Consider the following 12,531-nt stretch of genomic DNA (forward strand, 5'->3'; position numbering starts at 1 on the left):
GGGTGGTGGAGTGGGTGGTAGGGTAGGGGTGCGCGGTTGTGGGGTGAGGTTGGGTGGTGATTGGGGATGGTGGGTGAGGTGGGGTAGTTGGGGCTGGGGTGGGGTGGTGGAGAGTAGAGGTATAATGGAGAAATGAAATACGTAACCACGCAAAATTCACCAAATCTCTGGTTATAAAAATTGAAGTTTTTCATCATTATATAAACATGGAATTACAACGGGTTTACAACACCGTACCACATAATTTTAAGAACAATAAATACGTGATTTCATAAAAAATTATACATTAATGAACCACGGAAACAACCATCCAAACAGGGGGTTAGTAGTTACCAGTAATTAGCATTAAACTTAATAAATGTCATTATCAAATCAAAACTTAAAATAGAAACAAACAAAAAACTTTTATAAATAAAGTAACATATAAAAATACCACTCAATAACTTAGCATACTTGCATGGACTCACTCCTTACTTTGACACGATTGACGAAGACTAAACATCAAATTACTTTACACAATTGACGAAGACGAAAAAAAAAACATAGAGTACTTGAACCAAATCATAGTTATGCACCAAGAATTTCCACTAAAAACTTTCCTTACATGTTCTTGGAAAGAAAAGCAAAGAAAGCTTCAAAAATATTCTAATTACCCACCCGAAAGGAAAAAAATACTTAATATATTTACTTTCTACTCCCACTTCCATAATTCTCCATGGCAATTAGCAAAAGTCTTCCAAGAAATCATTCACATCCCACGTACATGACTCCAAATCTGCATCCAAATCTTCATTTCCATAAAAATTCACTTCTGGTAATAAGTCCATTTCATCACAAAAAACTGGCAATAATAAATCATCCATTAACGGAGAAGGAGACCGAAAATCAAAGAAATCCTTAAGGAAACACTGATCCATTAATGGCAAATTATCATCTAAGAAAATCCCATTTTCACCATTTTGCATAACAAATTCCACTCTTTTCCTATCATCCTTCATTTCTTCCTTAACAATATTAGCACCACCAACACCAACATTATTATTATTATTATTATTATTATTATTATTATTATTATTATTATTATCGTGCCTCAAAACAGAGGTAGGAGAACTGAGGTTTTCAGATTCCGCTGGTGAATCATAGTCCGAAACTGAAGTAACAATACTCTCTTTTTTCAAGGGCGGCTTAATAATATTAGTCAAAGCATCAGGCCCACGTATTTGAATAGCAGCTCGATCATAACCCAAAGCAGCATCTTCAGCGGTTTCAAAAGTACCTAACCAAATTCGAGTCTTTGTAACCGGATCTCGAATCTCTGCAGCCCATTTTCCCCATGGCCTTTGCCTAACACCGCGATATTTCTTAACATTTTCGTCTTTCTTCAAAACCATCATCTTCTTTTTCTTCTTACTCAAATTAGACGATTTCTTCACATCACAAGACAACTTTTTGTCATATCTAATCTCTGTAACATATTTTTTTACTCGATTTCTCTCTTGATCATCATCATCATCATCACTTGAAGAATCAGTAGCATCACAATCAGTGTAACAAATCCGAACAACTTTAGGCATATTGGGAGTAGTAGTCAACTTGTTGTGATCATGCTTAGTAGTAGTGACAGTCCTGTGGACTACACACTTCTTGATCTTTTGTGAAGTTTTTCCTTCCATTTTTTGAACATGGAGAGTGAGGAAGAAGAAAAACGGTGATGATATATATGATAATCTTGATAAAAAAGTTAAGAGGGATGATTGGGAAAAAATGGAAAGAGAGAGAGAGAGAGAAGAGAGAAATTAAAGGAAGAACAAGTCTTGAAGGAGGAGAAAGTGAAACAGTAACTGATGAAGAAATAAGGTAAAATTTAAGAGTGCGGGGGTTTTAACGACTAGTCAATGAAACCAAAGTGTATAGCTAGAGACGAGGGATATACATGGACCAGAATCATCAAGAGATATATAGAGGAAGATCCACTTGAGTCCTTAGTCAAACTAACAACTATATTTTACTCCGATTTTTTCTCTTTGTTTTGGAGTTTTCTTGCTTTTCTAGTCTTTTTTTATTCTAATTAATTAATTAGTTTCCAAAAAATTAGTGATTAACTAATAAATAACGTGATTTCTTGTGTTTTTTGGATGTTTCTTTTCACAATAATTTTTTAAAAAAAGCTTCTTTTGGAATTGTCTTATTTTGTAGTCTTTTTTTATTAATCAATTAGATTCACAAAATTAATCATTGACTAGTTCTACCAATAAATAACGTGATTTTCTTATGCTTTTTGGATGTTCCTTTTCATAGTAGTAAAATATAAAGAGCAAAGCTTTAATTAATTTGAGATAAGAATGTTTTGGAGTTTATTTTCTTTTATTTGCGCTTTGTAACATTTTTTTGTTGTTTTCTTTCTCCTTTTTTAGGGAGGTACCCATTTTTTATTTTTATTTTACATAAAAAGACATACTCCCTCTGTTTCAATTTATGTGAACTTATTTCCTTATTAGTCCGTGTAAAAAAGAATGACCTCTTTCTATATTTGAAAATAATTTACCTTTATGCAGTGATTTATAGCCACACAAAATATATGTGACTCATTTTACACCACAAGTTTAGAAGTCTTTTCTACTTTATTAAATTTTATACCCAGTCAAATGAATTCACATAAATTGAAACCGAGGGAGTATTAAATATTTTAGTTTGTCGTCACAAACAGGGCGTAAGCTTTTATTTGGTTCTGAAATTTTGAAAGCAAAATCATTATTGGTATTGGATGAAGTTTTACTTTGAAATATTACCTTCTGATGAGATATGAACGAATTTGGTATTATCAAATCAAAATAAAATCACATGTCGATGATAGTCAAATATAAAAATTTGGAAAAAGAAAAAAATCTACTTGTAAAAGCAAGTAATTAAATTATTGTAGGAAGAATATGAAGTATGATATTCGAGTTTTAGATCAAATTTCAATAAGAATTCTTTTTTCCTCTCAGTTGGATCTTATATTGCTGGATTTATGTTTTTCCTTTTTATTAATTGTAATTAAACCAAATAAAACGTTTTATTGCTGAAGAAAATACTTTAAATAAGGCGGCTAATACGAGTCGCCGCATGGGAGTGTGGGCCAGGTAAATGTGCCTATCTCCTACGCTCCTTGGGCAGCAAGTTTTTGCTCTTTTGACCGTCCCAATTAAAGGTGGCAACCGGTTGGAACCGGAACCGGTTATGGAACCGGTTAGGAAACCGGCCGGTTCCGGTTTCAAAACCGGAACCGCCTAACCGGTCCGATTTGGAGTGATTAAAATCTATTTTTTGTTTTGTTTTTTGTATTATATATATATATTATAGTATTTATTTGTATATTGTAGCTATATTTTCATATGTTATACAACTTTATAATTAAAGTTTAAATATTTACTGACTAACAGCCTAACAGCAAGTCAGCAATACAAAATAGTGCTTTTCGTATACATATATATGTATAACTTACATATATATACTTAATATATATGTACTATATACTCTATATACTTATATATGTACTATATACTTATATATATGTATAACTTAATATATATACTATATATACATATCTACTATATATACTATATATACTGTCACACCCTGGTTCCCTAGGGTGTGATGGGCACCCGACCCCATATCCGGAGCCGAGCGAACCCACAGACTCTTATTTCATACATGATCTTTCCGGACTTGTTAAGTCAAATAAGCATGACATACATATTAAGGCTCCCAGATTTTTTTTTTTCTTTGCTTATCAAATTCAACTAAATCTGTGATTATATAGAATTCATATTATAATACAAACTGACACATCGGCTGATGGAGCCGCTTACTAAACCGACATACCATACCCACGACTCTGTCTGCAAAGTCTCTAACATTAACCAGAAACCATATCACATATACTTCTGAGTCGGCAGTCCTCCAGGAGCAAATGGAGTTTGCCATCTTCGCTGGAACATCTTCTATAATGTCTTCAACTCATCTGGGAGTACCTGCGCGGCATGAAACGCAGCCCCCGAAGAAAGGGGGTCAGTACGGAATATGTACTGAGTATGTAAGGCAGAATACAGTAAGCAAAGTCATAGTCGGAATCAGAAGTACAGAAGTATAACAGACAGAATCACAATCGGAATTTACAGTACAAAGAGAGTGTACACTAGTCAAAATACCGGGGTGCTTATTGCTCAGACTGCCAATCATGTATACTGATGTCATCTGTCAGAAAGAGTGCAGAAAGTACAAAGTACCAAACTGGTTACTTTCCAAACACAGATAACGTCATATGTCAAGGGATACAGAACGTACAGATTTGTCCAAACACTGACTTTCCAACCACAGATCATGCATGTCGAAATCATGTATCACATATGCATATAACGTGCTCCGGCCCTCCCGTGAGGGACGCGGTGAATCATATATCATAAATGCATATAACGTGCCCCGACCCTCAGTAAGGGACGTGGTGAATCATATGTATCATGTATGCATATAACGTGCCCCGGCCCTCAGTGAGGGACGCGGTAAATGGAATCATGTATGCCAATGTCATGTGTCATGTATGCCAATGTCATGTATCATATATGCCAATGTCAAGTATCATATATGCATGTAACGTGCCCCGACCCTCTTTTGCGGGACGCGGTGATTGTGCCATCCTGGCCACCACCCCGTCATCATATCATAATGTCATCATATCATACATAACATGCCCCGGCCCGCAAGTGAGAGGGACGCGGTGAATAATGCAGAGAAATACGCACGAGAACATGTCCTGGCCCGGGCTCAGTGAAGTCCAAATCAAAGCTTGCACGAACAGAGTAGTGCGAAACCACATGCACACAATCAAGACCCGAGATACAAACATACTTATATGCAAACACATTATCGGCATCTGGAGGTCCAGAAACAGGCTTCGGGTCAATCAGAACTAGCATACGAAAGTTACGAGCGTTCGAAGTACGGAACGCTCCATAAATGTTTCGGAAGTCAATCTTTGCAAAACCGAAGTACTAGTCGTATCAGCTATTTTTCGGATGACGTATAGAGCAACTCGGGTACAACTTAGATTCATACGCACACACCACTACATATCAAGGTATTAATTATATCACTTATTTTCTTTATTAAAAACTAAGGAACATATCAAATAGGTCTTTAGGTATCGTGCTAACCTCATATGGATGAAATTAAATAAACTTCCGAAATCATGTGTACGTATCGTAACATATCAAGCTTCGGTGAAACCATCATTCATGTTATCATACTTACAAAATTTTCTGTAAAACATGCTTCACGAAAGTTGGGGACAATATGACTCATAATATTCTTTCCGACACAAATTCTTTATACTTATTTCGTTACTCGATCATGTCGTAAAATGGGTCATGTCAAACATACTTTTACCCATATAAGTCAGAATCATAGGCAGACTCGGAACATATTAGATAGCACTTTAGAAGCGAATTCCTTCCGGATATCTTACGAATCAGACCAAATATAACTTATAAGATCGCGTGCACATATCAAAATATAGATTAAGGACTCAATGGGATAATAAAACAACCAAGAGTTTCCTTTAATTATTTTACGAAATTAAGCTAGATAGAACAATAGGGGAAGATTCGGGAGTAGTGGGTCCACCTCGGATCAAGTCGAGGCGACGGACATGAATCATGGACATTAGGGTCTATAGAGTCATCCAAGGAAGTTTCGAGTCGACTTGATTACATTTACAAAAGTTTCGGACGTTTGATTTCCTTTCGACCAAAACATGAGATTTATAGTTCAATTAGATTGAATGAATAGTGCTCAAATTCACTTTCGGATTTCTATGAACAGAATTGCCCCCGAGGCTCAAGTATCGACCTAGTATACCTAGGACATGCCAAAAGAAGGAATAGGGTAGCCTAACATACCTTGATTGCGCCTTACGCTCGTCCAAGTTCAATTCCCGTTTTGCTCAAAATCTACAAATGGTCATAAGTGCCAAATGTAAGTTGTGAACTTTTTAAGAATTCAATTTAGATTCATATTTGTCTACCGAAATTCCGGCAGCATTTCCCCTATAAATTCAACATCCCCAAAAGTTTAACGTAGCCAAAACAATCCACAACAACCCAACAACAACATCAATAACAACAACAAGTACTACAAAACACATAATATGGCATAACTAGCCATCTTTCCGACATAACACAATATCTTTCATTCCGACTTCACACTTCCAAACCAAACTTACTATTTTCATATTCATCATCAATCACGATCATTACAATGCAAATTGGGAGCATTCCATACCATTTCCGCAAAATATTCATAAGATATACAAAAATGTTCAACTTTCCACCAAAACCGTAATTCACCTAAACTTCCCATTTCTCAACATAAACATTCATAATTCATTCTTACCTTCCAATCTCATTAATGACAATCATAATTTGCACCTTACCACTTTCATTCCCATCATAAAATACATAATGACAACAACCAAAATACTACATAAAATTATTTCATCATTCCTACACACAACACACACACACGGCTACACATACTAATCTCAACTCCAACTTGAACCATCAAATTCTCATTTTCATCATAGAATACTTATCAACAACAACCAAATCACCATATAAAATTTAGTTCATCTTTTCTACACAACATGCACACACACGGCCAAGCTTCCAACTTGCATGGTTTCATGATTTTCTTCCATTTCCACTTACTACAACATAAATGAACCCTTCATAACATATAAAAAGGAATTAAATCATACCTTTTCCTTCTAACTTCTTCACTTGACTAGGGTTGTGATTTTGCAACAAAGGATGATTTTCTTGCTTCAACAATTATACCACGTTGAAGAGGACTCTTGAATTAGTAGGAATACATGAAGAAATCAATTTTTGGGACAAAATTTCATAGGGGTAAAACCCCCTCCTCTTGGCCGAAATGGCCATGGTCTTTTCTTCTTCTTTCTCTATTTTCTCCTCTTCAAGTTTCTTGAATTTTCCAAATTCAAATGTGATGAAATTCCATTCATGTGCCATATATTAAGGTCATGTGGGACATGGCCCACATCCATGTGCATGGCACATGTCCCTTATTTTTATTTTCTTTTTCCTTTTTTTTTTTTTTTTTCATGAATACATGATTTGCTAATTCCAATTTTGCCCTTAGACTTTCCCAATATCTTCTTGAGTCACTTTGTGAATTTACCTTCTTACCCTTAGCCTTTTCTCATATTTCCACATCCAAAATTTTCATAACCAACTTATGTACCAAACAAGGTCAAATTATAATCTTGTCCTTAACTTGTCACAATTATCTCAAACTATCCGAACGCGAAAAATACGGGGTATAACATCCTTCCCCCCTTTAGAACATTCGTCCTCGAATGTTAAACTAGCCTTATAGGGACTCATAAGTATTTTTGGGGAAGTTCCCTTTTTGCAGTTATCACACACAACTCGTGCATTAATCAACATAATCAAATAAGGAATTCAGATTATCTGTAGGTATAGGAACCAGTTGGGGTACTTCTTCTTCTTTATTTCGCCTTGAATTCCTTAAGTCACCTTTTCTTTACCACTATTTCGCCAAACGGTACCTTAATGGGAGCCACATCCTTGTCATGCAGTTTTTCTTTCCTACCAAATTTGGACCACTATTGGTCGTTCCTCGTAGGACAGCTTCTCTATCACTTGAATGCCCCTCCACGGGGAATATTATAGGGGTCACAATGTATTTGTGAAGCATAGACATGCGGAACACTAGATACACCGTTCCTAAATCCGATGGTAAATCTGATTCATAGGCAACTTGCCTACATCACGAATGATCCGATAAGGTCCAATACACCTCGGGCTAAGTTTTTCTCATAGCACTTCTCATGGGTGATATTTTCAAAAATGCCCAGCTACCAATCCGGAGTTCTAAGCGTCGACACCGATCACCTGTACATGTTTCTGTCGGCTCTAAGTCGCTAATGATCGTTCCCGGATAAGTTTCACTTAATCAATTGTCTGTTGAATTATATCTGTGCCAAATAATTTAGCCCTGTCACTATTAAATTAGCTAATTGATGACGCACATTTCTTACCATATAGAGCCTTAAGCGGTGTCTTCTGAATGCTAGCATGGCCGTTATTATTATTACCCGTAGACTTAACAAGTGACGAGTATCAATTTTCGCTGCCTCCAAAATCAATGACACGAACTCATAGCTTATCCTTTAGCGTCTAGATGACACGCTTAGTTTGCTCGTCAGTTTAAGAGAAATTGCTGCGTTAAGACTTACTTGTATTCTTAATTCCTTCTGGACAGATCTCCAGGGGTTAACCATATATTAAGCCCTCTGTCCGATATAATAGATGTGGAACTTTATGAAATCTCACTGTCTCTTCTCTAATCTAACCGATTGCGTGCTGTGTGGCCTTTTATGGTCTCCAACCATCTCGTATATTCTAATTTCACTCAGGCTACTTTAACTTTCCTTTCGTCTCTTATACCGGAATATATGTAGAATTCTTGCATACTTCCCAGGGGGAGTCACCCATCCTGAGATTGCTCCCACCTGAGCACGCTTAACCTCGAAACCTTGGTGCGTCTCGGTGCCTTAACGCTGATATAATCACGTCCACTTCCTCGTATGTCCCTTACTACATAATCTGGGACAAATCAAAGCTTTACAGACTCCGGGACACCCCGTAACACGTCTTTTCCTTCACATTTACCATTTTTACCCCTCCCTCCTCTTATCTTACGCATACTATTACTTCCTTTTCGATATCAGCCGTACACGTAGCTTAGTCAGATCTTATCATTACTGTCGGCATGACCTTTCAAGTCGTATTACAATCTGGGAAAGTTCCGCCAGAGTTTCCTCTGTAACTATTACTATCTCAAAACCTGTACGCAGAGAATACCAACAGTACCCCACAGGGCCAACATACATATATGCATATTATGTCATATCACGGCCTCACAGGGCTCCCAATATCAAAAACAATACGAAAATGACGAACATACCTCGTATGCACAGCTCAAACTGCATTTGTTACACTTTCTTGTTCATCTTCTCTTTTAACCTTCAACTCGTATTTCAATCGTATTTCAATATCTTACCTGACACATATCCTTCATATCCGCGCTTACCTGCGTGCTTTGTATTTCCTAAAATCATCAATTACTTCCTTCTATCGATGTCATTCTTCTGCTGCAACCAAAAATCAGGATGAGGAATCCCGTTCCCTTTGACTTGGCTCTATAGCACGATCTCAGATGTGAAAGAAGAGTAACTTCCCTAGATGCCCCGTAGCCTCCTGTTTATAAATGTGGCGCGCTACACACCATAAACAGAACTCTACCGGACACGACTTTGCAGACAACTCCTAGGACAGACCTGCTCTGATACCACTTTGTTACACCCTGGTTCCCTAGGGTGTGATGGGCACCCGACCTCATATCCGGAGCCGAGCGAACCCACAGACTCTTATTTCATACATGATCTTTCCGGACTTGTTAAGTCAAATAAGCATGACATACATATTAAGGCTCCCAGATTTTTTTTTCTTTGCTTATCAAATTCAACTAAATCTGTGATTATATAGAATTCATATTATAATACAAACTGACACATCGGCTGATGGAGCCGCTTACTAAACCGACATACCATACCCACGACTCTGTCTGCAAAGTCTCTAACATTAACCAGAAACCATATCACATATACTTCTGAGTCGGCAGTCCTCCAGGAGCAAATGGAGTTTGCCATCTTCGCTGGAACATCTTCTATAATGTCTTCAACTCATCTGGGAGTACCTGCGCGGCATGAAACGCAGCCCCCGAAGAAAGGGGGTCAGTACGGAATATGTACTGAGTATGTAAGGCAGAATACAGTAAGCAAAGTCATAGTCGGAATCAGAAGTACAGAAGTATAACAGACAGAATCACAATCGGAATTTACAGTACAAAGAGAGTGTACACTAGTCAAAATACCGGGGTGCTTATTGCTCAGACTGCCAATCATGTATACTGATGTCATCTGTCAGAAGGAGTGCAGAAAGTACAAAGTACCAAACTGGTTACTTTCCAAACACAGATAACGTCATATGTCAAGGGATACAGAACGTACAGATTTGTCCAAACACTGACTTTCCAACCACAGATCATGCATGTCGAAATCATGTATCACATATGCATATAACGTGCTCCGGCCCTCCCGTGAGGGACGCGGTGAATCATATATCATAAATGCATATAACGTGCCCCGGCCCTCAGTAAGGGACGCGGTGAATCATATGTATCATGTATGCATATAACGTGCCCCGGCCCTCAGTGAGGGACGCGGTAAATGGAATCATGTATGCCAATGTCACGTGTCATGTATGCCAATGTCATGTATCATATATGCCAATGTCATGTATCATATATGCATGTAACGTGCACCGACCCTCTTTTGCGGGACGCGGTGATTGTGCCATCCTGGCCACCACCCCGTCATCATATCATAATGTCATCATATCATACATAACATGCCCCGGCCCGCAAGTGAGAGGGACGCGGTGAATAATGCAGAGAAATACGCACGAGAACATGTCCTGGCCCGGGCTCAGTGAAGTCCAAATCAAAGCTTGCACGAACAGAGTAGTGCGAAACCACATGCACACAATCAAGACCCGAGATACAAATATACTTATATGCAAACACATTATCGGCATCTGGAGGTCCAGAAACAGGCTTCGGGTCAATCGGAACTAGCATACGAAAGTTACGAGCGTTCGAAGTACGGAACGCTCCATAAATGTTTCGGAAGTCAATCTTTGCAAAACCGAAGTACTAGTCGTATCAGCTATTTTTCGGATGACGTATAGAGCAACTCGGGTACAACTTAGATTCATACGCACACACCACTACATATCAAGGTATTAATTATATCACTTATTTTCTTTATTAACAACTAAGGAACATATCAAATAGGTCTTTAGGTATCGTGCTAACCTCATATGGATGAAATTAAATAAACTTCCGAAATCATGTGTACGTATCGTAACATATCAAGCTTCGGTGAAACCATCATTCATGTTATCATACTTACAAAATTTTCTGTAAAACATGCTTCACGAAAGTTAGGGACAATATGACTCATAATATTCTTTCCGACACAAATTCTTTATACTTATTTCGTTACTCGATCATGTCGTAAAATGGGTCATGTCAAACATACTTCTACCCATATAAGTCAGAATCATAGGCAGACTCGGAACATATTAGATAGCACTTTAGAAGCGAATTCCTTCCGGATATCTTACGGATCAGACCAAATATAACTTATAAGATCGCGTGCACATATCAAAATATAGATTAAGGACTCAATGGGATAATAAAACAACCAAGAGTTTCCTTTAATTATTTTACGAAATTAAGCTAGATAGAACAATAGGGGAAGATTTGGGAGTAGTGGGTCCACCTCGGATCAAGTCGAGGCGACGGACATGAATCATGGACATTAGGGTCTATAGAGTCATCCAAGGAAGTTTCGAGTCGACTTGATTACATTTACAAAAGTTTCGGACGTTTGATTTCCTTTCGACCAAATCATGAGATTTATAGTTCAATTAGATTGAATGAATAGTGCTCAAATTCACTTTCGGATTTCTATGAACAGAATTGCCCCCGAGGCTCAAGTATCGACCTAGTATACCTAGGACATGCCAAAAGAAGGAATAGGGTAGCCTTACATACCTTGATTGCGCCTTACGCTCGTCCAAGTTCAATTCCCGTTTTGCTCAAAATCTACAAATGGTCATAAGTGCCAAATGTGAGTTGTGAACTTTTTAAGAATTCAATTTAGATTCATATTTGTCTACCGAAATTCCGGCAGCATTTCCCCTATAAATTCAACATCCCCAAAAGTTTAACGTAGCCAAAACAATCCACAACAACCCAACAACAACATCAATAACAACAACAAGTACTACAAAACACATAATATGGCATAACTAGCCATCTTTCCGACATAACACAATATCTTTCATTCCGACTTCACACTTCCAAACCAAACTTACTATTTTCATATTCATCATCAATCACGATCATTACAATGCAAATTGGGAGCATTCCATACCATTTCCGCAAAATATTCATAAGATATACAAAAATGTTCAACTTTCCACCAAAACCGTAATTCACCTAAACTTCCCATTTCTCAACATAAACATTCATAATTCATTCTTACCTTCCAATTTCATTAATGACAATCATAATTTGCACCTTACCACTTTCATTGCCATCATAAAATACATAATGACAACAACCAAAATACTACATAAAATTATTTCATCATTCCTACACACAACACACACACACGGCTACACATACAAATCTCAACTCCAACTTGAACCATCAAATTCTCATTTTCATCATAGAATACTTATCAACAACAACCAAATCACCATATAAAATTTAGTTCATCTTTTCTACACAACATGCACACACACGGCCAAGCTTCCA

At 37.4% G+C, this 12,531-nt stretch overlaps 1 protein-coding gene across 1 annotated transcript; it reads right to left on the bottom strand.

Moving 5' to 3' along the window:
• Nucleotides 1–385: 385 nt before the first annotated feature.
• Nucleotides 386–2,003, bottom strand: LOC132599977 (ethylene-responsive transcription factor CRF5-like). The gene has a single exon (XM_060313120.1). The coding sequence runs from the start codon at nt 1,671–1,673 to the stop codon at nt 723–725; it is 951 nt and encodes a 316-aa protein (XP_060169103.1). The 5' UTR covers nt 1,674–2,003; the 3' UTR covers nt 386–722.
• Between the last annotated feature and the right edge of the window lie 10,528 nt (nt 2,004–12,531).

This window comes from Lycium barbarum, chromosome 6, assembly GCF_019175385.1.
Source record: "Lycium barbarum isolate Lr01 chromosome 6, ASM1917538v2, whole genome shotgun sequence".
In the NCBI taxonomy this organism is placed as follows: Eukaryota; Viridiplantae; Streptophyta; class Magnoliopsida; order Solanales; family Solanaceae; genus Lycium; species Lycium barbarum.